The sequence below is a fragment of the Sorex araneus genome, chromosome 6 (assembly GCF_027595985.1).
Source record: "Sorex araneus isolate mSorAra2 chromosome 6, mSorAra2.pri, whole genome shotgun sequence".
NCBI classification, from domain to species: domain Eukaryota; kingdom Metazoa; phylum Chordata; class Mammalia; order Eulipotyphla; family Soricidae; genus Sorex; species Sorex araneus.
In genome coordinates, this window is record NC_073307.1 from 86,182,042 (window position 1) to 86,207,959 (window position 25,918).

General features: G+C 48.8%; 1 protein-coding gene across 4 annotated transcripts in view; it reads right to left on the reverse strand.

Moving 5' to 3' along the window:
* Positions 1-419: 419 nt before the first annotated feature.
* C6H12orf4 (chromosome 6 C12orf4 homolog) overlaps positions 420-25,918 on the reverse strand; it is a 38,693-nt gene continuing 13,194 nt past the window's right edge. For 3 of the 4 annotated variants that reach the window (XM_055143518.1, XM_055143519.1, XM_055143520.1), the window contains 8 exons: positions 22,954-23,060; positions 21,975-22,172; positions 20,072-20,200; positions 16,716-16,790; positions 9,670-9,872; positions 3,320-3,377; positions 2,261-2,328; positions 420-1,225 (listed from right to left, as the gene is read on the reverse strand). In XM_055143518.1, coding sequence (XP_054999493.1) covers positions 1,133-1,225; positions 2,261-2,328; positions 3,320-3,377; positions 9,670-9,872; positions 16,716-16,790; positions 20,072-20,200; positions 21,975-22,172; positions 22,954-23,060 — 931 coding nt within the window. In that variant the 3' untranslated portion in view covers positions 420-1,132. The remainder of the gene's footprint in view (positions 1,226-2,260; positions 2,329-3,319; positions 3,378-9,669; positions 9,873-16,715; positions 16,791-20,071; positions 20,201-21,974; positions 22,173-22,953; positions 23,061-25,918) is intronic. The other variant, XR_008630785.1, reaches the window with a different exon arrangement.

Genomic DNA, 25,918 nt, shown 5'->3' on the forward strand with positions numbered 1-25,918 from the left:
ATTCCCAGCGAGGGATCCCTGAGCACAGGGCTGGACGTAAGCTCTGAGCACCCCAGGTATGCACCTCCCAAGCCCTTGCCCCCGCCCCCCAAATAAAGGAAAGCTAAGAATGCAGGAAGCACAACGGAGAAATGAAAATGATCCTCATCTTGACTTGATCTGATTTTCCCAACATTGACGGACACGGTAACACTGCCAGGGCTGGCTTATATCGTTCATCTGGCTGCAAGTGGCACACAACTTACAACTTCCCTAGGCAAGAAACACAAATACCGTTACTGGGCAAGAACAAGGTCAGGGAGGGAAGATGAGACAGTGTCCATAACTCAGTCTGTTTCTGATTCTAACTCTTAGAGCAGGAGGAAGGGCACATCCCAAACCAGTTTTCACAACAAGAGAATTTGAATGAATAAGCCTGCTTGGGATCAAATGCTTTTATTTCCATAAAAAAAGATTTTCACAAGGAATCCGTACTTGAGTATATCTGGGTGCTTTTGAGCCTTTGGATAGGACAGCAGGAGGGTGTTTGCCTTGCACGTGGCCGATCCAGGTCCGATCCCCGGCATCCCATATGGTCCCCCGAGATTGCCAGGAGTTATTCCTGAGTGCAGAGCCAGGAGTAAACCCTGAGCATTGTCAGGGGTGGACCCCAAACAAAAACCATAAAACAAAGCAAAACAAAACAACACCCCCCCACCCCATCCCCCTGCAAAAAAAAAAAAAAGTAAAATTCACTTGACAAACAGATGGATTTTACTTAACAAAGCCCCTGCACCTGTTACGATGCAAATGTTCTGGAAAGGAAAATGTCTCCATGAAAATATTAGTGGGTAAACACCTACATCATGTGCATGTATGATCCAGAAGAAGTCTTCATTCGTATTCACGAAAAGCACGTGGCAGCAGTGGAAAAGAGAAACTTTCTGTGTAGAAACTTTAGAAAAAAAAAAAAGCATGATTGGGGCTTCATCCCTGGGCTGCCCAGCACGGGGATTTATGGACCATCTCACGGACACACGTCCTGGTTGGATCGGTGACCTGGGTTGCGAGTTCCCCTCCTGGGCATCTCCTGCCCGGCAGAATCCAGCCATGGGGCGCGTGCCTGGAGCGTCGAGTGATCTTCTGGGAAGGGTCAGTGCTTGGAAGTCAGGGTGAGGGTCGAGGAGACGCGGAAGATCTGGGGGAGCATGTTGCTGAGCTGGTAGAACATTTCTTCCGAAATACTCTGCAAGGGGTTAAGAAGACAAGGTCCAACCAGTCTGCACCATCCCCACTGATCTTTCTGAATGTTAAAGAAGTGAAAAAGTAGGAAAGTGCAGAAAGTGAAAACCATCTTTTCTGACTATGGGCCGTGGCTGTTTATCCATCCTCTGAGAACCTGATTGTTTCTGTCCAATAAGTCTGATTGCCCAAAAAAAAAAAAAAAGCCTGCTGACATTAGAATAATGTCGTAATGTCAACAAAAATACCAGTACTCTTTGCTGAGTGTTTGCTGCTAGTGCCCTTCTTTAGGAATGTCTCACAGTCTGTAACCCAAGGGCCTGGGTTCCATCCCTGCACTGCCGCCACCCCCCCCCAAGACTATATAACAAGTATCGGGGAAAATAAAAAGGAAGGAGGACTCAAGTTTTTTTTTGGGGGGGGGGGTTCAACAAAAGATGGCTTGAGTCAAAGGTGCTGACACCTTTGACATTAAGTTGTATGCCTCTAAGGCATTAAAATTCTTTTTCTCTTAACAAATAACAAGCGAGGGGCTAGAGAGATAGTACAGCAGGTAGGGCGCTTGCCTTGCACGTGGCCAGTCCGGGTTCAATCCCTGGCATCCCACATGGTCCCCGAGCCCACCAGGACTGATCTCTGAGCACAGAGCCAGGAGTAAGCCCTGAGCACTGCCGGGTGTGGCCCCCAAACCAATAAACAGCAGGCGGGGGCTGGAGAAGGGGGTACAAGGGGAAGGTGTTTGCTGTGCACGCGGCTGACCCAGCACCCGCTCTGGTCTCCTGAGCTCTGCAAGGAAGGATCCCTGAGTGCAGAGCCAGAAGTAAGGCCTGGGCACAGTCAGAAGTGCCCTCTGCGCCCTTCCCCCAATATCCCCACCAAAACAAAACAAGACAAAAACCCCAACCTCCACATACATAAGTGGGAAGAGGTTAGTCATGTGTTAAGCTCTGCTGCATCCCGGGCAGAGTGCCCGGCTCTACCCGTGGGGCCTATGCTAACAAACGGAGTGGGGCGGGGGACATCTGTCCAGACAACGCACCTGTGGGACCAGGAACTGCACTGTCCTGGAAACGCCGCCGTCCCAGGAAGCCATCTCCATCATGAAGCCTGCAACCAAGAAGAGAAGGCTTCCCTGAGCAGGGAGCCGCCCCAGCCCCGCCAGGGAGTCGCACTGAGTGACTTTCACTGGCACTTTCACTGTGGGCCTTCGAGCACTGGTTTCTCCTCTTTTTAATTTTTGAAAAATTATTTTTAGGGAGCCACTTTGTCTGTGGGAAGGGGGAAGCCCGAATGGTGGAGTGACTTCCGCCACCCTTCCTCCCCCTGGCTGGCAAGACATGCTGACCTGGGGTTCCCCGCTCCCTCTGCGGCAGCCTCCACACGAGGGAGCACAGACGGCATATTAAAGGTGAATTAATTTTTTTGTGTTTTTTTTGCTTTTTGGGTCACACCTGGCGATGCACAGGGGTTCCTCCTGGCTCTGCAGCAGTGCTCAGGGGACCATATGGGATGCTGGGAATCGAATCCGGGTTGGCTGTGTGCAAGGCAAACACCCTACCCACTGGGCTATTGCTCCAGCCCCAAAGAAGAATTAATTTTTTTTTTTTTTTTTTTTGCTTTTTGGGTCATCCCTTAAAGGTGAATGAAATCTGTGGCTCTATTTTTTTTTCCTGTTTTGTCTTTTCAGGAAATAAAAGGACACAACAGGGGATGGAGTGATAGCACAATAGGTAGGGTGACTGCCTTGCATGTGGTCAACATGGGTTCGATTCCCGCCAGGGGTAATTCCTGAGTGCAGAGCCAGGAGTGACCCCTGTGCATCGCCTGGGATGACCGAAAAGCAAAACAAATAAATAAGTACAAAAAAGACACAACAAACAGCGATCAGACCATCCACATGTCCTGCAGGGCAGCAGGGCAGGGGTCATTTTTATGGCTGGGAAAAGACCCACCGAAAAGCGTCCCAGCTGAGTTTGCCGGGCCACCTAGTGAGGCAGCCACTGAGGGTGACTGCCCCAAGCTCCCTCCCGGCGGACCCGCCTACAGTATCGGGGCGGAGGTCGCAGGCCGGGGCGGAGAAATACCAAGTCGGACTCACCTTTGACACACTTAAACACCAGCTCGGCTCGCCGCAAGCACCACGGTATTGTCATTTCCTAAAAATAAAGCCAACAAAGACTGTGCCATGGGTCTCCCGGTCCCACCCACCGGGCGCCCGCCGTGCTGCGGGCACTCTCCAGGGGAGCCTGCATGCCTCGTGCTGTCGAGGGCTGAACTCAGGGCCCGCACGTGCGAGGCAGGCGCTCTGCCACGTGTGGAGTCCCCAGCCGCCCAGAACTTTCTAGACAAACACGAAAATCAAACTTCCATCAGTTGATACAATTCTGGTACTCTCTGGTGCCTGGAGGCAGATCACGTATGGTTTTAAGGCACCCAGCTTCTCCTAGTGATCAGCCTACACGCATGGAACACACAGGAATGAGTTTAATAAGCCTAATGTGAAAAAAAATCTCACATAATTCTTAAGACAAATAAAAGTGATAGAGGAGCCCCACTACGCCTTCCAATATGCTGGATAAATAATTCCATTAAACTGTGTAATATCGGGTGACATTACACAAAGCAAGGTGTTAAGTGCCGTGACTGTATAACATGTCATTTACAGAGTAACAAAACATCTCACCCAACAACCTAACAAACCATATACATTTTTTTCTACACTCCTTTCATAATTTTAAGCAATATATGGCATGCATGTTACCCTGATCCATGATAATCAGATTTCAATGGAACTGATGAAAGACTGAGACAAAAGTGAAAATAAGGATGGTTCTAATGGCTTCGCCGAAAGTATCACTGTCTGTCACTGTCATCCCGTTGCTCATCGATTTGCTCAAGGGGGCACCAGTAACGTTTCCATTGTGAGACTTGTTGTTACTGTTTTTGGCATATTGAATACACCACGGGGAGCTTTCCTGGCTCTGCCGTGTGGATGGGATACTCTCGGTAGCTTGCTGGGTTCTCTAAGAGGGGCAGAGGAATTAAACAAACTGGTGATGCTCAGGGGTTACTGCTGGCTCTGCACTCAGGAATTACACCTGGCAGTGCTCAGGACACCAAATGGAATGCCAAGGATTGAACCCGGGTCGGCCCAGCGCGAGGCAAACACCCTCCCTGCTGCACTATCTCTCTGGCGCTGATATGAAACATTTCAGATGGGAACTGAGACAAACTGGGCCATGTGATTAGTGGTAAGTGGGCACTGCACACAAAATCCACTTGAAACCTGTGGAGCTGATAGTAAAATTTTAATTCTGATTATATCTGCAGACAATAGCTTCTATCTAAAGTTCACGGTCCTCTTGTGGAATATGAAATAACATAATATGAGACTAACACCCAGGGATAGTGGACACAAGGGCCAGGAAGACTACTCCATAGATGGAAGCCGCCTCACGAGCTGGGGGAGAAGGCAGCTGGGATGGAGAAGGGATCACTAAGTCAGTGATGGTTGAAGGGATTGCTCGGGATGGGAGATGTGTGCTGAAAGTAGATAAAGGACCAAACATGATAGACTCAGTATCTCTACTGCAAACCATGATGCCCAAAAGTAGAGAGAAAGAGGGAAGTTGTCTGCCACAGAGGCAGGGGGAATGGTGGGATGGGGTGGGGGGCAGGGGCGGGGGGTATAGTGGGGACATTGGTGGTGAAAAATGTGCACTGGTGGAGGGATGGGTGTTCAATCATTGTATGACTGAAACTCAAACAGGAAAGCTTTATAACTGTATCTCACTGTGATTCAATAAATAAATAAAGTTCATGGTCCTCTTTTGACCAAGTTGATTCTTTTGAGCAGGGTAAGGGGGAAATGCAGAGGTGTTTAAGCTTTAGTTGCTTGTACACTTTAGTCTTCAGGGGAAGTCCTTAAAGTCCTTACAGTTCACACTTCACACACACACTTACAGTTCAGACTTCACACACACACTTGCAGTTCAGACTTCACACACACACTTCACACACTGGGCGGGGCTGCAGGGGGCAGAGTGCAAGGCAACTCTTTACTTCTCACGCAGGTGCCTCTGAGGGACCTGAAACACTTGTACTGTGCAGTTCCACGGACAACACCAGAAGGTGAGTTTGGTTTCCTTATTCTTCATTTCCAACAGTAACAGGTTAGATACAAGCACTGGAAAATGGTTTGGTTGTATATTCCAAGGCTAAAAATCCAAACCCTGAGACCTAACAATTCTATTTCTATACATAAACCCAAGAGAAATGCCAAAGTATAGAACAGTGGAATGTTCACGGCACCATTTGTTCTCATAATCAAGGCTGAGTAAAATCTCCTGCCCCTGCGCCTGGCTGTCTTCACCTGGCCCCCTCGGGGGGGGGGGCGCGGGTTGAGTTTCCCTCCCCGTCCCAAGCAGAGCCCTGGAAGCCAAAAACCTCCAAAACCCAGCCACAGCCATGCCCAAGGCCACTCTCCACACGCTCAGACGAGTCTCACGCATGAAGGAAACGACAAGGGAACCCAGATATGTGGGATTTGTGGCTGAGATCTCCAAGCCTGCTCAGATCGAGACTGGGCCTCCTCCACCCAGATCCCCAGTTTTCCAGTGGCTTGGCGGTAACACCCACAAACTGCCCCCGGCACTATGTAATCTCAGCAATGGCCAAGATCCAGAGACTATAAAACAAAGCTCCTGGAAGAAAGCGATGCAGAATCTCGCACGGCAGAGCCCTGCACGCTACCCGTGTCGTATTCGTTATGCCAAAAACAGTAACAATAATGGGCCGCATTCTCCTGAATGCGACAGGGACAAATGGAGATGTTATTGGCACCTACTCGAGCAAATCGATGAACAACGGGATGACACTGATATAGTGATACAGTGAATCAAGGCTGAACAACAACCTAAATGCTGTCAAGAGTAAAGTGGCAAATAAATGGTGGCTGAGTCACACAATGGAAGGAAAACCACGAGAGTGAACAATCTACAGCCACAACCAGCGACATGGATAAATTCCTCAGACATGCTGAGTTGGTCCCTGTTAGATTCCATGCGACCCAAACCACAGAAATAATCCTAAGGAACCTTTTCCTTCCAGAGTGGAAACCCTGGTCACCCTGGCAGAGGGTGTGTGGTTTAAGTGGCTGAAATGGAGCAGAAGGATGGTTTGTGGCTCTTAACTGGGGCATTGGTTAAAGGGGGTTCAGTCTTGTGAAAATCTGTGCTACATAATTCTGAAATATGTGCCAATCAAAAAAAAAAATCGTCACCAGTCACAATCACATGCGAATCCCTAAGCCCCCAATTACCCAGACAGTTCCTCGTGGTTATGAAAGGCCAGGCACTCGTTCACTGCCCCTGCCAACATAGCGGCTTTCTCCACTCCTTTCGGTCCCAGGGACTGTGATGGGACCCAGGGTTCAGGGCATAAAGATCTGGACACAACCGCCACTAACACCAGCCCTGCTTTCTTCTTGGGGCAGACAACGCTCCCTTTGCACTTCCCCTTTATTTTTTTGGCTTGGGGGCCACACCTGGCAGTGTTCAGGGGTTCCTCCTGGCTCTGCACTCAGGTGGTGCTCAGGGGACCATATGGGATGTTGGGGATCGAACCTGGGTCGGCTGTGTGCAAGGCAAACGCCCTCCCCGCTGTCCTGTCTCTCTGGCCCCTCTTTTTATTTTTAAATGGCACTTTCTCTGGCTCTTTTTTGTCTGTCTTCCCGAGGGGACCTCGCACACCGGGCTGAGACGTCGGTTCTGCCTGTGAGCGGGCGAAGCCACTGAAAACTGACTCTGGAATCCCAGTGAGAAAGGGAGAAAACAAGCGTGGTCTCCGCTTCCTGTGTCATGTGGTCTGAGTTCATGGAATAACCCTCTTGACCCAAATGGCTGGTGACGTGAGGCGGAACGGGAAGGGCCACGGGCCCCATATACTTTGGGGAGTTAAAATGGACACTTGGAAACAGACTTAATGTCCTGCAGCTGGCCATCCAGATTTAAAACGTGTGACCGCTGCAGTATCCGTGGGAGAGGGAAGGCTGGTCGGAGCAGATGTCTGGGAGTGAACCTGAACTTGGTGACTTTTGGAAACACTGTTTTTGAGGTTGTTCCCCACCTACGTGCGCCCATTTTTATAAGCTGGTTAACCAGGAGTCCGGCTGCAGGAAGGTTCGGATGTTTCTCTGCGGGCGGCTGGCATTCATCCTGGTCTTTCTTTGTTACTCCCGGGGACCCTTTTATAGATGGGACTAGTGAGTGATGACCACTCAACGGAGGCTAAAACTTCCGGATGGGATGAAAACGCTATCAAGCCGCAGGGGCAAAGGAAGAAAGAGCATTTGTCAAATCTCTCCCGGTAGAGAGGAGGTGGCAGGGGTTCACAGAATGAGAAACAAGCGTGCCCAATGCAGCCTGTGGGTGATGAACCACAATTCTCCTCCTAAAAAAAATGTGAACGTACAGATGAATTTGACGAGGGGAGTCCTTTAAGAAAACTATTTTATTTTAGATGGAGTTGACTTTTGCACTGCTTATATAAGGTATTGCATTGAAGACAAGATTTCACAATGCAATGAGATGAAGTGGGGACTTAATCTAAAAAGTAAACATACAGGGGCTGGAGAGATAGCACAGCGGGTAGGGCGTTTGCCTTGCACGCGGCCGACCCGGGTTCAAATCCCAGCATCCCATATGGTCCCCTGAGCACGGCCAGGGGTAATTCCTTAATTCCTGAGTGCAGAGCCAGGAGTAACCCCTGTGCATCGCCGGGTGTGACCCAAAAAGAAAAAAAAAAAAAAAAAAAAAAAAAAAAAAAAGTAAACATACATTTTTAGGGGCTAAGGGGTGGGGGGGCTTTGGGCTTACCTGGCAGTGCTCAGGGCTGACTCCTGTGTTCAGGGATCGCTCATGGCAGTGCTCAGGGGGCCATAAGCGGTGCTGAAGACCCAGTAAGGGGTGGCCACAGGCTAAGAAAATGCCTTGGCCCTGTACTATCTCTGCTGCCCCAAACAATAGTATTTTACAGTCATTTACACACATCTTTTACTTTGGCAAATTTGGAATCAAGACCAAACCTTCTTCCTGACCGTCCCAATCTGCCCTTGCTGATCAGCCATGTTGCCGCCGGAAAATGCGGCCTTACGGCAAGCCAGAGTCAACATGGTGATGTGATCCTTTATCACCAGTGGGCCGACCACTGCCCCTTCCGGCGGGCACAAGCTGGCGCCATTCATTTCAAGGGCTCTTTGTTCCTCCAAACTACTTTGGCCTTTATCATCCTGGCGTTGGGGCTGGAGTGATAGCACAGCGGGGAGGGCGTTTGCCTGGCACGCAGCCGACCCCGGTTCAATTTCCAGCATCCTATAGGGTCCCCTGAGCACCACCAGGAGGAATTCCTGAGTGCAGAGCCAGGAGGAACCCCTGTGCGACCCCAAGTGTGACCCAAAAAGAAAAACCAAAACAAAAAAAAAATCATCTTTGCATTATACCCTCTGACCACTTTTCGTACTTTCTTTTTTTCCTTTTTTGTAGCGAGGGAAGAAGAGAAATCGGGAGACGATCATGCTGCATTTTGACTCTAGCGGTCAATAGCTGTATCCCTGGCGTCAGTGAGAAAAATGTTCCACGGACGCTGGTTTCTTCCTTTCACCTTTCACCTACCACCTCCTCCCACCGCCCATGAACGTGTACTCAGAGAACACAAACGAAACAACCGACACAAAGATCACACGCGTCCACAGTGAATCCCACAGGCACCCTAGCAGATGTGCAGGCAACTTCCCTGCTCCTTGGGGGGGAGGGGGAAGGGAGGGAGGGCTGAAAAGAGTTTTTCAAAGTAAGAGCCTGTGTCTTAATTGGAGCTAAGGGTAATTTTGGTTTTTGAATTTTACCTGCTGTAGGAAAAATTCACATAATCCTAGCATGGTCTCGCTTAAGGACTAGTCATTGTTTTTAACTGTGCTGATCAACTCTATGAACGGGACAGGAGATGCAAAGGGCATTAGTAAAGGCAGCGTGCTCTGAAAATAGGATTAATATATTTATAGAGGCACGGCACTCCTTCCCTCCCTCCCTCCGCCCCTCCCTCCTCCCTCCCTCCCTCTCTCCCTTCCTCTCTCCTTCTAGCTTATTTCCTCCCTCCCTCCTCCCTCCCTCCTCCCTCCCTCCTCCCTCCCTCCCTCCTTCCTTCCCTCCCTCCCTTCCTTCCTCTCTCCTTCTAGCTTACTTCTTCCCTCCCTCCCTCCCTCCCATCCTCTCTCCTTTCCTCTCCCCCTCCCTTCTTCCCTCCCTTGCTCCCTCCTTCCTCCCTTCCTCTTCATTCCTGGGACCTGGGCCCGTGCTCAGGGGCCGTGTCTGCGGGATGCAGTTGACCCGAGTAAGGGCCTGGACGTCTGTCCTGGCCCTCGAGCCGGCCTGACGGCACTGTCCGGCTGCTCACCTCTGACATGTCGTGCACCAGCAGCAGTGGGATGCTGATTGTGGTGATGTCGTGGCTGCAGCAGGTCTTGAGTATATTTCGGAGGCCCATGATGGCCGGGTCGCGAGCAGTGATGTTTCCCGACTTCACGTTGTCGTCCACACAGAGATGAAACGCGACGTGGATCTCTGAGAGATTCGAATGCCGCGTGATGTAAAACTCTCCTGGGAATAATAAATACCAAACACAGTCATCGCCTTCCTCCGTGGGCTCCGTAAATAACTGCACGGGCGAGTCGGCCTGGAAGCAAGTAAGAGCGACAGAGGGACCCCTGGCATGGCTGCAGGAGGGGACTAGGATGACCACGCCTCATCCTCGGGAAGAGGGCTATCGCTTTAGGACGGCGGCCAGTGCTGCTGGGGGTGAGCAGGCCGGTCTGGAGAAGACCACCACGGAATAAGCCCCGCGAGCGAGTGCCCGTCGTCACTATCTGGATTCTAAAGCTCATGATGCCCTTCTGAACTCAAGCTCACTGTGTCACTTGCTCAGACTCTGCCGGACCCCACGTCTGCCCTTTCCCATCTCCACTCAAGGATCCATCTTGGCCTACTTGGTGGATCCGGACGGGAACATCAAGTCACCCTTCCTTTTGCTCCCTCCGGGCCTCTGTCCCCACGGAAGCTCGTCACCAACTATTTTTCAGTGTGAATTCTCAACCAGCCTCGATCTGAGTGCTCCACTTGGGGTGTGATCACCCCAGTTTGACAGCAACCATCATCCGTCACACCTAGAGTTTGGTACTGGTCTCTTCACTGATCTCTGATTCCGTTCTTTCCCACCCATAAACCGTTTCTGCGACGCACCAAGAGTGGCTCTTAGAAACGAATCATCATCCCACTAGCCAGTTAGTGGTGACAATATGAAACGAATTACTGTGAGTCTGCTAGGCGGGATGGTTGGGAAAACAGAGACGATGACGGAGGGAAAGTGACGGAGGTGGCGGGATTGGTGCTGCGATACTGAATGCCTAGAAGAAATCATCACGGACAACTCTGCAAACCCTGGTGATTAAATAAAGTGAGAATCACAGGGCTGGAGCAACAGAATATGCAGGGTGTTTACGGTGGGTGTTGGACAGGAACGGGATTCAATCCTGTCGCCCTGTATGGTCCCCAGAGCCCCACCAGAAGTGATCCCTGAGTGCAGAGCCAGGAAGAAGCCCCGAGCACTACCGGGTGTGGTCAAAATAAAAAATGAATTGTATTGTTTCGCTCCCGAATTTCATCATCAGACTCAACGCTATTTAGGAGGGAGAGATGCAACTCCGTTACTAAGCGTTCCAAGAGCCCTGCGATCAGCTGATTGTGGGGATGTCGTGGCTGCGACACATCATCTTGCTGTCCCCTGTCATTTTGCTTCCCTGTTCTCTTCACGCTCCGGCCACATGGGTACCGTTCATTTCTCCGAACACGCAGAGCCCGGTCCCTGTTCACGGCTGTGTGAGCAGCTGTGTCCTAAGATTCAGGCCAGGTCGGCGTCTCCGACCAATCGTCCCGCAGACCCAGGCTCGGAGACCTTCCCACAGTGGTCTTTGTGGACGGTCCTGCCTGGTACTGAGCACCCTCCACCCTGGCTCATTTCCTCCCACTGTTCTGATTTATTACTTAAAAGGCAAACTCAATTTTGTTTACAGAGATAGGGGTTTAGCCCTCCATGACTACAGAGAAACGACAGGGCTTCTGTCCATCTTGCTGGATGTTTTATTTCTAGCACAATGAATAGTACCAAGTTCCTAGAAGGGTCTCAACAAATATTTTGTCTTAGACTAAATGCTGGGATAGTGTTTATCAGACCTGAACATTGCTCCTCACAATCATTTCATTTTCTACAGAGTCATGATAGCCATGAAGAATCTTATCAGCTATTATTCTCTGCAGTTTCTGATCATATAAGGTATAAAGCATGCAATGTTTTTTAAACAAATACACAGTCCTCAATTCTTCCTATGAAGACTTTGCTTTCCTAGGACTTGCTCTTCCCTCACTAGTCCCCCCACTAACAAAGTTCCTATTCTGGCTTTGGCATCATCATCTCTTTTGTTTGGGGCCACACCCAGTGATGCTCAGGGGTTATCCCCGGCTCTGCGCTCAGACATCACTCCCTGCACTGCCCACAGGACCATATGGGGGTGCTGGGGATCAAACCTGGGTTGGCCTCCTGTAAGACAAGTGCCCTACTCACTGTACTATCACTTTGCCCCCCTGAAGTCATCATTAAGGTACCACTTTTTAAAAAATTATTATTATTTAATCTTTTGGGGCCACATCCAGTGATGCTCTGGGGTTACTCTTGGCTCTGCATTCAGGAATTACTCCTGGTGGTGCTCAGGGGACCATATGGGATGTCGGGGATCAAACTTGGGTCGGCCACATGTAAGGCAAATGCCCTACCCACTGTGCTATCATTCTGGCCCCTTCAGGTACCACTTATATTTACTTATAAACATATCATAAAACTGAACAAATCTACTATGGTTGGGTGTCGTGGAGAACCATTTCCAATTCCCAGTGTGAAGAAGCTGTGTCATGGCTCTCCCTGAGACACCTCAGGCCACGGTCACTAGCCTTTTATTTATTTATTTTTTAATAATGTAGAAGTACTGCTATTTATTCAGTCATTGATTAAGCTGATTGAATTGGGCATGAACTCCACATTACTTTTCCCTTCATTCTATTCTGAATGTTAACTTTATTTTATTATATTCCCCTCCCCCCCCTTTTTTGGGGATTCACCGTGAGATACAGCTACAAAGCTTTCATGTTTGAGCTTCGGTCACATACTCATCAAACACCCAACCCTTCACCAGTGCACACTTTCCACTACCAAAATCCCCAGTATCCCTCCCTGCAACCCCCAGGTCATTAGTCTTTAACGTCAAAAGAATTAGATATGGAAGAAAAGGAATTTAGAAAAAGACAGTGAAAAAAAAAATACTCAGATAAACCAGACAGGAAATACAAAGGAAAAACTGCCTGGTGGGGAACGGTAGTTATGACTTCCCCGGAAGGCCAGGAAAGGTTAGACTTGCTTCCCCGGAGGCGTGGGAGGCATGAGACAATCCCCTTCTGGGCTCAGTGGGCCGGGCTGTCCTCCACTGCCCTGCTGATGACTTGGGCGATGGAAGCCACTGCATTAAAAATGGGCTATTGTCCAGGAAGCAATGAACTAGGCTGATTTAGTGACCCATCAGGTGCTCCTAATCCCCCAACTGGCACTGTTTAGTTCTACCCCAGATACCTTACCTCTTGTGCTCAATTTTGCCCATAAATAAAATGGGGACCGTGAGCTGGCAGTACTAACTGAGATAATCCGATTCAGCAGATCAAGGATAGATTGGGTGTTTAGATGACCTGCTCTTTAGTGCTAATTGGCTGAGTGATTCTGAGCAAATTAAATGCAGCCTACAGGGTCACTAATACTTCTGGTATAAAATGAAAAAACTCAATGCCTGACTACCTTGAACATAAAGTTAGGGTGTAAGCCAGATGGTAGATACTGGTTTTTAATGATTACCTATTTAAATGATTACCTAATGACCAATCTACATGTAAACACAATTTTTTTCTTTGCAAGTTAAAAGAATTTGTGGTTTGGGTCCTCTTTCAGCCGTGAAACATCTCTGGCCAGTGAAGGAGGAATAATTTTAGATTCTACTGGCAAACCTCACTGAATGGTCTGACACTCCTTTCTCAGTGCGGACCGACAACAGCCGCCCGGCTTGGTGGCATTAACGAGGCACCACTGACAGCACTTTCCCCTAAAAAAGGGAAAGGAAGGAAATAAAGTGCAGCAATAAGGAGTGAAATTGAAGAAAATCACCACACCTTGGGAATGAGTAGGATGGGCGTTATTTTAAGAAAGCCACAAAACGGGGGTGATGTGGATTAGGACCTCTGAAGAGAAACACTCCACTCGGATTCCGTGAGGGCATTTCCGAGGGACAGGGGAGTTTCCGGGTCTACTGGTGGAGGTGACAGTGCGTGGTGATGACAGCCCACCTCCGACGATCCCCCTGAGGTCGAGGGTGGAGGGCGGGACACGGAGGAGCTGATGACCCCCGGCTCGGTGGCTCAGATTGACAAGAGAGGCTAGGAGCGAGAATGTGATTTCCTCCAGGGGGGCAGGGGCGAGCTACATGAGGAAGGTGTGGGGGAGGAAGTGTTGGAAAACAACCCCGGTTATTTATGAAACCCAAGAGCCATCCGGTTTACAGACCTTCCACGTGGGAACAAAGAAGCCTTCTCTTCCTTTATGCCCCCTCATGCCACCCTTAAGTGTATCATGGGATGAATCCAATCTGGTTGGGTCGGGTCCAAGAGACTGAGTTTCCAGCAGAGAAGCAACATGGTCAAGATCTGTAGCACTGTAGCACTGTCATCCTGTTGTTCATCGATTTGCTCGAGCGGGCACCAGTAACATCTCCACTGTGAGTCTTGTTGTTACTGTTTTTGGCATATTGAATACGACACGGATAGCTTGCCAGGCTCTGCCATGCGGGTGGGATACTCTTGGTAGCTTGCCGGCTCTCCGAGAGAGATGGAGGAATTGAACCCGGGTCGGCTGCGCGCAAGGCAAATGCCCTACCTGCTGCACTATCACTCCAGCCAGTTTGCATGATATGTTTAAGATCAACAAGGGAAATTGAAGGAACAGAAAGCAAGAGAGATTCAAAACCCGATGACCCCTGTTCTTTCGACAAGTTCACCTGTTTAGGTCTCTCTGGACGCTTCTTCCTATTTCAGAGTCAAACTCACGTCTCCACCCATTACTTAAGGCGCAAAGGATATGTGTGAAAGAGGAAATCGGAAATAGCAGATAGTGAGAAAACTAACCTTAAGTGATGACTTGAGCAAGCTTTACTGTTTAGATGGAGGGCTCAAGGTTTAAAGTTCATCTAAATGCTCGTCTAAGAGGAAAGGTTTCCACTTGGGGCCTGGGATATGGCTTGGGGCAAAAACTGCCAGCTTTTTTTTTTTTTTTAAAAGTGCCAGGGGCTGGAGCGATAGCACAGCGGGTGGGGCGTTTGCCTTGCACGCGGCCGACCCGGGTTCGATTCCCAGTATCCCATATGGTCCCCTGAGCACTGCGAGGCATAATTCCTGAGTGCAGAGCCAGGGGTAACCCCTGTGCATCGCCGGCTGTGACCCAAAAAGCTTAAAAAAAAAAAAGTGCCAGCCTTGTATGCATGAGGCAGTGGGCTGTTCCCTGGAGCTTTGCACCTGCACTGTGCAAGGTCCGGGGGTCTCTGCTTTTTGGAGACCCCTGTGCTGCAAGGGTGTGGTCAGCTGTGTGACCCCAGGGGAGCACATGTATGAGCTGCCCAGGGCCCCCCAGTGAGCATTCTAAGCAGAACGTGCTACCACGCAATGAAACAAGTGTGATGCCCAGTGGGCTCGTGTGAAAGAACTGCAGACAGCGAGCACCGGAGTGACCCGGCACAGGGGCGTGCAGCCCCCTCGCCCCCTCACTGTAGCAACAACAGCAAAAGGGAAAGGGTGGGGGAGGACTTCAACTGTAGGGCGTCTGTGAAAGAGTGTGACAAATGGCGCGAATGTTAAGTCATGACATACTGGAAAGTCTCCTAGAGCTCTCGGGTGGGGAGCGAGCACAGCCACCGGGGCACAGGCCTGGTGAGCGCCTGACTTGGGATCTGTTTTTTTTTTTTTTTTTTTTTGGTCACACCCAGTGATGCTCAGGGGTTCCTCCTGGCTCTGCACTCAGGAATGACTCCTGGCGGTGCTCAGGGGACCCTATGGGATGCTGGGAATCGAATCCGGGTCGGCCGCGTGCAAGGCAAATGCCCTACCTGCTGTGCTATTGCCCCTGGGATATATGTTGAGCCCCGTGTGGTCCCTCGAGTGTCACCGGGTGCAGCTCTGGGGAGCCCAGGGCGGCCAGAGCGACCTGGGTATCCCTGAGGCCACAGGATCCAAGCACATCACACGCTTGTTTTTGCTAGTTCTTGTTTTGGGTCTGCACCCGACAGCGCTCCAGGCTTACTCCTGGCTCTGGATCCAGGAATCACTCCTGGAAGTGCTCGGTGTGTGTGTGGGGGAACATACAGGGTGCTGGGCACAGAGGCCAAGTTGGCTCTGAGCAAGGCAAATGCCCACCCCCTGCACTATTGCCCCAGCCCCTTGTAGCACACCCTTGAGCCCTAGTGTTAACGCCTGGCCCTGTTAGCCAAGAATCACGGCGGGGCCCTTGGGTCTCTGGAGCATTGCTTGGGATTCTTCCCGTGTCCACCTCAGAAAAGAACTCGTGCTTCTCTTTGGTATATCTACATTATGGAATACTATGCAGCTGTTAGAAAAGATAAGTCATGAAATTTGCATATCAGCGGACCAACAAGGAAAGTATCACGTTAAGTGAAATGAGTCAGAAAGAGAAGAACAGACATAGAAAGATTGCACTCATCTGTGGAATATAAAGTAACAGAGTGGGAGACTAACACCCAAGAGTTATAGAGATAAGGGCCAGGAGATCTGCCCCACAGCTTGGAAACTGGCCTCACATGCTGGGGGAAAAGGCAGCTGAGATAGAGAAGGGAACACCAAGTAGAGGATGTTGGGAGGACCCATTCGGATTGGAAGATGCAAACTGAAAGTAGACTATAGACCGAACATGAAGGCTACTCAATACCCCTATTGCAAACTACAACACCCAACAGGAGAGAGGGAGCAAAAGGGAATTCCCTGCCACAGAGGCGGGGTGAGGTGGAGGGGACGGGGTGGGGGTGGTGGGAGGGATGCTGGGACCATTGGTGGTGGAAAATGGGCACTGGTGGAGGGCTGGGTACTCGACCACTGCATGACTGAAACACAAGCACTAAAGTTTGTAAGTCTGTAACTGGACCTCATGGTGTTTCACTAATAAAAAAAAATATATATATATATATATATACATACATATATATATATATATATATATATATGAAATGTTTCAAACCTGAATCCCGTCTCTGTAATTATAAGAAAAACCACAGCTCTAAATAAAATAATGCTTACCAGGTAAAATGTTTAAATAGTTTCTCTCGGCATTTTTAGTCTTATCGTCATTGCCTCCGTTCCGGTTTCCAGAATCTATTAATAAGATAACGCAAGGGGAAAGAACACGGTGAATGTGAAAACAGGCTGCTACGGCTCCTCAGCCCCCACAATGACAGCGCTGGACATTCCCACACATATGTTAGTGGCTGACCTCTTCAATTCCTACAAAACCTCCATGACCATAACACCTTATGAGGTGAACATTATTATTTCTTTTTTTTTTGGGGGGGGGGTCACACCCATCGATGCTCAGGTTACTCCTGACTCTGCACTCAGGAATTACTCCTGCCAGTGTATGGGGGACCCCATGGGATGCTGGGGACCGAACCCAGGTCGGCTGCATGCAAGGCAAACACCCTCCCTGCTGTGCTATCGCTCCGGCCCTTCCAGAGGTGAGTATGTTCCGCGTGGTATATGGTGAGGAAACAGGGTTAGACAGGTCGGATGACTTAGCCAAGGCCCGGCGGTGAGGGTGGGCCCAGGTCTTGATTCCAAACACTCTACTTAGATTCCAGACCCTGCAGGCTTCACCCCCACATCAGCCTCATCAGTCCAGTGTATTCCATCCATGAGGTGTAGGGCACTACAGTAATACTACATTAGTTTCTCATAAAATACCTTCCTTCAAGAGCTGTGGTGTGGTCGTCTTCATTTTTAGTATCTGAGTCACTGTTGTTGATAAGACACATTCAGGACGACAAACACACAGTGAACAGCACCAGGAATCACTCGAGAGTTGGCCCATTCCTGGAGTTTCTAACATCTTCTGTGATGTGACATAAATTTATCTCAAACAGACTTGGGTCTTTGCTCTATCCAATAATTTATTTCTTCTAGAAGATACGTGCTACTTAAGAGAAGCAACACTGACATAATTTGACACATCATGAGTGGCTAAACATATATGTGAATATGGAATAAATTATGGTTTGATTTTGGGCCATGCCTGGTGGAGGTCAGGGTTTACTCCTGGCTCTGTGCTCAAGGATCACTAGATCATTCTTGTTGGACTCAGAAGGTGTTGGGGATCCAAGCCAGGTCAGCTGTGTTCTAGGCAAGTGCCCTAACCACTGCACTACTGCTCCAGCTTTGAACACAAATTATTTTATATAACAATACTGTCACTGTCACTGTCATCCCGTTGCTCATGGATTTGTTCGAGCAGGCACCAGTAACGTCTCTCATTGAGAGACTTATTGTTACTGTCTTTAGCATATCCAATACGCACGGGTAGATTGCCAGGCTCTGCTGTGCGGTCTCGATACTCTCGGTAGCTTGCCGGGCTCTCTGAGAGGGGCGGAGGAATCGAACCCGGGTTGGCCGTATGAAAGGCAAACACCCAACAGCTGTGCTATCGCTCCAGCCCTCATTGTAATTCAATTAAAATAATTTTTTTAAAGGAAGTGGCATTTTTACCTGGCAGTCACTCTGACGAACTGATATATATCAATGTACCCTGTAAACACATACATGCCAAAACATGAAGAGGCCGTGGGAGAGAGGTACAGAGCAGGAAGGGTCTGTGGGGCCACCTTCGTACGTGATGCGACAGCTTGAGTTCCTGACACAAGCCAGGACACCTACCGGCTCCCACAAAATGTCTGACCATGGTGCAGAGACCAAAGCAAGAGCGAGTCTAACTCTGCTCAGATGGGTCTGAGCAACAATCCCAATGATGTAAGCGGAAGAAGAAGATTTCACTGTCCACTCTCCCTTTGGTGTTTTGGTGGTCACATACAAACAAGACGGCCATTTAAAACAAATATTTATGTAAAATGCACAGACCACACTGTTTAGGGGTTATGCACCGTAGAACTGTAAAGATGCTGCTTTCCTAAGGGCTGGCCGAGGACATCTCTTTGGTCAGAGACTTGTACATCCGGATGCAAACACGCAGAGAAAATAGTGGACACACAGGAAAAAGGAAAGGCCTCGGCATTTCCACAAACTCTTCCCTAACAACATGTGGGCCCCTCTAAGGAAGCTGTCTTCTATAAACATACTTGTTTCACTGACTCACTGAAACCACAAAATAGTTGCTTGACAAGGACAAAATAATACCATGCGCTGCCTTATCCGTATGTGGTCAAAAAACTTCCTGTCCTTCGCTCCACACTTTCGAGCTCTTTGTAAATATACTTAGAATCCTCCTCCTTCTCCCCCACCTGTCAAGAGCTCCATCTCCGCGCTTCTGGTCACTCCCAAGAATATTAAAACATTTCTAAGCATATCGCTGCTGGCTTGAAATGAGGCGGGGGGGCAGAAAAAAAATCCATTTTGCAAAGGTCACTTGGGAGGCTATAACTTCTGCAGTGGTTTCTGGTCATTTGGCTAGTGGGGGAGGAGGGGTTTGTATTCCCAGGGGTGTTGGACGGGGTCCCCGAGGGTTCCTCGGGGCAATGCTCTACCTGGCAGCGTGGGCCTGACAATCTGCTACCCGGCCCAGCAAGGGGGCCATTAGGACCATTCTGGTGGTGCTGGGGGCGGGGAGTGTGGGGGAGTGTGGGGTTGGGGGGGTGGAAGAAGGTGTTGGTGCTGGGAACAGAACTCAGGGGTTCATGCATGCAGGCTTCCCCTTCTCCACCCCTCCCTTGAGGTCTCTCCCCTTCCAATATTGATTTCTTGGTATTCAATCTGGCCTAATCACATATCACATATGTGACACTTCTTCGCTTACTCCAAAAAACACTGGACCCAGAAATACGGTAACGGCTTTTTCCAACTCTGCCCCAGACAAATAAGCTGACGAGGGTGAGAGACAGTGTAGGGGTTAAGGTGCTTGTTGTGTACGTGGCTGACCCTGGTTCAAAGGTCAGCACCACGTGGTTCTCCTGGCAGGGAAGCTAAGGCTTGGGGGGACACGTCATCCCCCACCCCCTTGCCAGCACAGCGCAGGGCCGCTGGGTGTGGCCCCAGAACACAACAAACAAACAAACAAGAAATCCATAATACCAGAGCAGAAGGATCGACTAACCACAACTCTAAAAACTGCCATAATTTGTTTCCTGGGCAAGACATCAAGTTTTTTTTGTTTTTGTTTTGTTTTTAAAGAAATCATGCAGTGGGGTGAGGGAGCCAGGACAAAGCTTAAGGCGCTTAGGGCCGGAGGAGGAGGAGGAGGAGGAAGAGGAGCACAGCAGGCAGGGCGTTTGCCTTGCATGCGGCCGACCCAGGTTCAATTCCCAGCATCCCATAGGGTCCCCCGAGTACCGCCGGGGTGATTCCTGAGTGCAGAGCCGGGAGGAACCCCTGTGCATCTCCGGGTGTGACCCAAAAAGGAAAACCAAACCAAAGCAAACTGGGGCTGTGCTGACCGTGAGAGTCTTTCAGCCTGCTCCTGCGCTGAGTTCTTGCATAAAGAACCACCTGCTGGACCACCTCCAGCTGCTCTCCGATGCGGGGGAAGTGGAAGTCTGTGCACTCTTGGCAAACGGTGGCGAAATCTGCGAGAAGCGAAACACACAGAAATCTCTAAGCATAAGCTATTGGTTACGCACTCAAAGCCAGTGAGCTCTAGCAGGAACAATGAAGGATCCCTCAGTGACTTCTCAGAGGTGCCTCTTGGTAATTGTGTCTTACAGAGTTAGGGCGCAGCGATTTTACAGGACCAGAACCTGTCAATCAAAAGAATCCAAGAAAACAGACAGGAGTTGGAGCAACAGTACAACGGGTAAGGCGCTTGGCTTGCATGTGGCTGACATAACAATAGCCTTAGTAGAGAAGTTAGGGTTTCACCTTATCCTTTAATAAAAGATAAAGATATTATATATAAAAACATATATAGATATATACTTGGAACAGCGGGTAGGGCATTTGCCTTGCATATGGCTGATGTGGGTTCGATTCCTCTGCCCCTCTTGGAGAGCCCGGCAAGCTACCGAGAGTACCCCGCCCACACGGCAGAGCCTGGCAAGCTCCCCATGGTGTATTCGAGATGCCAAAAACAGTAACAAGTCTCACAGTGGAGACGTTACTGGTGCCCACTCGAGCAAATCGATGAACAATGGGATGACAGTGCTACAGTGCAGTGGTACCCAAGCAGTGCTCAGGGAGCCCCAGGGCCACTCCTGGTGACACATGTGCAGGCCTGAGGGACCCCAGGGGAGTCTGTGCTATCTGGGGTCACCAGGGCCCTGCTGAGGGACCAGGACACCCCTGGGGTTGAACCCGGGGCCAGGTGAGCACTCAAGCCCTTTGCTATCCCTCCAGCCCAGTCCCAAATTTTGAAAAATTTGACTATTTAAATAAAAAAAAAAAAGGTTAAGTGGATGACTTAAAATTCAATGAGCGAGGATCCACTTCTAAATGGAACCCACCCCCCCCAAAAAAAATAAAATAAACGGAAAAACCCACTGAGGTGTGGGTGATTCTTTCTGTTGTGATCTGAAACAAAGACCCTATGAAAGGCTCCCTCCATCCTGTGAGAGGACGGCAAGAAGACCCCGAAGCTCTCCGGCCACAAAGAGGACAGAGCAGAACCAAAAGGAAGTGAGGAGGGGCCAGAGCGATAGCGCAGCGGGGAGGGCGTTTGCCTTGCACACGGCCGACTGGGTTCGATTTCCAGCATCCCATAGGGCCCCCTGAGCACCGCCGGGGGTAATTCCTGAGTGCAGAGCCAGGAGGAACCCCTGTGCATTGCCGGGTGTGACCAAATAAAGCAAAAAAAAAAAAAAAAAGAAAAGAAAGTGGGGACGTGCTGAGTGGGCTTCTGGACTCACTTTTCCTTCAAACCCCTTCAGTTTTCTCCTAATTCCCCCCTTTCTCTCCTTCTTCTTCACCTTCTTTTTTTCTTGAATGTATCAGGCTAACTTGGTGTTTCTTTGTATTCTGTTGAATTTTATTCTATTTTTTTTTACATCCATAGTTTTGTTTTTAATTATAATCCTTTCCTTATTTGAGCAGCATCTATAAAATAACAATTTCTAACGGAAAGCCAATATTCCCTTCCTTAGGATAAAACACAGTTTTTCCTTTACTTTTTCTATTAAATCAAATTTAAAACAAATTTTTTTTATGTAGACAAAAGCCAAACATTGATACAATTCTAGAGCTGAAACTGGATTTCTAATTTTACGACTGGTTTACAGTAGTCATCAATAATGGGTCCTCCCACGTTCATCACCTCACGTGGTACAATAACCTCCCCCTCCCTTCTTTGTAAGACGGGGGTTTGCAAGGTACAACCAGAGGAGCCCCTCGAGGGTGACGTGCACTCACCTCTCTTAATGCCACTGTAGGAGTTGATGCGGTTGTCCACCAGCAACACCAGGCCGCAGAGCGAGGTGGAGTACAGCGACAGGGCGGTCTGCAGCCGGTGCAGCTTCACGCCGCTGCGGTGATTCCGTTTGTGCTTACAGAAGTCCAGCATGTCTGCTCTCAGCAGCCTCAGGTTATGCATGGTCTTCAGCTGGGCCCCTGCGGGGCGAGCGAGAGTCCCCCAGAGACACGAGGCAACCGTTAGAGATCAGAGCGGCCAGGCTCCAATCTCCACGGCAAGGGTCTGGATCAGCCCGTGGTAGGAGGCATTAGAAACGGGCCTCCGGCCTTCCCAGTTTTGTAACTATTAATATTTAATCTAGTTGCCAAAAAAAAAAAAAAGAAAAGAAATGGTATATGGTATATGTGGGAAGAGAAAAATTGGAGTCAACAAATCATAGGTTTTCTTGGACCAAGAGGTGATTTGCAATGAAAATAGAGCATGTGAGCAGGGGGCCCGGGGGGGGGAGGGGGGCACGGAAGGCAGCTGGAATAGAGAAGAGATCACTAAGAAAATGAGGGTTGGAGGAATCGGTCAGGATGGGAGATGTGTGCTGAAAGTAGATAAAGGACCAAATGTGATGGCCTCTCAGTATCTGCATCGCAAACCATAATGCCCAAAACTAGAGAGAGAGGGGAAAATTGTCTGCCATGGAGGCAGGGGGAGGGTGGGAAAGGGGGGTATGCCCGGGATATCGGTGGTGGGGAATGGGCACTGGTGGAGGGATGGGTGTTTGATCATTGTGTGACTGTAACTCAGACATGAAAGCTTGTGGCTATCTCTCATGGTGATTCAATAAAATGAAATTAAATCAAATCAAAAAAAGAAAACAGAGCATGCATGGCTTTATTCCACATGTACGTGAGGAAGCCTGCTCCTCTCGCACCCCCAACACTCACAAGTTGGAGTGCGTGTGGCATGCAGAGCGTTGATACTTACCTAAATGAATAGTGAAACTTTCTTCCAACTTTCTCTGTTCCTCATAAATCCTTCCATTCGCTTCTGCGGATTCTCGGAACTGATTTGGCTGGACTTTAATTTCCTCACTGAAATTAATAAAATGATTGAGGCTTTTCTTGGGGGTGGGGGAGGGGGGAGGGCTTACGTCTGTCAAGAACTTTTCTTAAATGAGAGCACGCTCCATAATGAAACGGGACAAAACCAAACAGCTGACGGCAGCAGTGCTTTGTTCCTACGTTCCTCCGTAATCCCCGCTGACAGCAAGGGCAGAAGTCACAACGGGCTCTGACATTCCCACGTGCTCTCTCATTTCCTCACAGCTAAGCAACGCAAATCATTCTCCTTAGTCATTAGAAGCACAATGCGCATTGTTGCACGTAACATTTCAGTGGCCGCTGAGGACAATTAATCAAGATAACTTATTATTACTCTAAAGTGACTAACTTAAACAGATGTTTAACATATACACTATATTATATAATTATATAGAATATACATCCTATAATATATACATTACATATCAGATACACCATATACACACATGTGTCTATATATACATACATGTGTGTGACATGTATACACACACACACACACACACACACACACACATGTTCCCTCTCGGGAATAGTTTGAGGTGAAACTAGAAAACACTCGAGAAATAAAAAATTCACATTTAAGCAACAAGTAAATAACAAGAAACAAGTAAAGTTGATTTTGATATGCTCTTCGGTTTGTTTTGGTTCCTTCCAACTGTTTTCTTCTTCCCCACCAACATCTGGGTCCCTGTAAAGGACCCTTCTGTTCTGGTTGGCTCTCAAACTGCCTGAAAACGTTTCCATGGGGGCTTTCATTTGAACGGCACAACTGTTCAAATCAAATCTCATGGTAGGCAAGGATGACAGAAGCCAATAATAGCCAACCGTCCCCCCCGGTGAAATTTTTATGGTTATTAGGCACAATCTTATTAGTCTCATTGGCCTGACTTCATTAGTAAATATGCTATAGTCAGCCTAACAATAAATTGATATTTGTAAAATATCCCGATCTTAGGAGAAAAACCACAAGAGAACACTGTTCCCAGTCTAACCAGAAGGAGCCAGAAAATCGAGAAAAATTAAACTTTGCACATACATGCACATGACTTGCCATGCAAGACTAGTGGGGGCGTGTGGGGGCAGGGAACTTTGCAAATGTGTTCTCCAATCCTACAGAATTATACTGTCTTTCCACAATCATAAGTTTTCCACAAAAACTTATCCTATGGACTGAATTCCTGAATTCCCTTTTGAAGCTAGGGACTTTCCCATTTCCCCTTTTTCTGAGCCCAAAAGGTAGTATCTGTTCTGGGTCCACTACACATCTTCATTTACAGAAAAATCTCATGCAGGACACACTCAAATCCTTTTGTCCCCACTCTACTTCATTCTGCTTGGGTCCGTTTCATTTTATTTTGTGGCTGTCTCTGGAAGGCTGAGAGGAAAGCACAGGATATGGGATGGTCCCCCTCAGACCCGAAGCCAGAGACGCACCAAAGCAGGTGACCACCCACAGCTGCTCCTGACCATCCTTCCCCACCGCTCCCTTTGTCTTTCACCTACTCCTGGCATTGGGAATAAAGTATATCCTGACGTGTTGGCCCCCGGGATGTCACTCCATTTATAAAAATAAAATTAACTAGAAATTTCTAGGGTGTTGTTTCGGGGGAAACAATAAGGCAGCTGAAAGTTGGTAACATTCAGATTAGAGGTGATACAGGCACCTTACATTTGAACAAAGTTCATCCCCCTGTCCATCCATCTCAAAAATAATTACGGAGCTTGTCTAATGCACCGATGTTAAGAGCTAACCAGGTAGCAAGGATCTGGGTATAACAGAACAACAAGAACAAGAACAACCACAGCAAATGACAAGACCAAGAACAACCACAACAAATGACAATAACAAGAATAACCACAACAAAAATGACACACGACTTCTCTCTGCAATGCAGACGAGTGGAGGTGGTGGCGGTGGTGGAGGTCTGACACTTTACAAATGTCATCTCTATCCTTGCAGAATTATACTGCCTTGAGTAGATTATCAACTGAATGTAACTCGGCGTTTGAGAGGAAGAAAGGAATCTCCGCATATACAAATACAGCGTCAAGAAATAACAGTTACTGCCAAACTCCCAGGCATGTATCAAACAGTGCTATTCAGACCAGAGGGAGCGCATGAGCTCTGAGTTACAGAAGGTTCTCGACCAAAGCCTGTGCCCTGCACGTGTCTGTATTACTGTGTGTCTGTATCACTCTACACAGCAGGTGTCTGCACACGCGTCCTTCTTTTAGGGTTGGAGGATCAGTACGAGGGATCAGGCACTTGCTCTGCCTGTGTCCGGTCCTGGTGTGATCCCTGACATCACCTCTGGTCTCCCAAGCACCACCGGGGTGACTCCTGGGCACGGAACCACGAATCGCCTCTAAGCACCACAGCGTGTAGTCTCCAAGCACAGCCCCCCAAAAAACAGCCCAAATAATTCTTTTAGAACAGAAGCTCCTTGTGATGCTGTTTCTGTTTTCCTGCTTAGGGTGTGGAAAATGGCACTGGAGAATCATTTGGCACTGAAGAGACATTCAGCTAATATTTACACTGAATGGAAAATAGTTTAAAGAAGTGAGATCAGACCCAGGTTATTAATATATAATGCTTGACAAGGGGGGTGGGTTCTAAGATCTATGGAGGGAATTAACCAACCACTGAGCTATTAACCAATCACTTTCCCAATTCCACCTTCCCAATTTCATTTATTTATTTTTTATTTATTTTGCTTGGGGCCACACCCAGCTGAGCTCAGGGCTTACTCCTGGCTCTGTGCTCAGGGGTCACTCCTGATGGGGCTCGGGGGAAGCGTATGAAGTTCTGGGGAGTGGACCAGGTGGCCACACGCAAGGCAAGTGCCTTA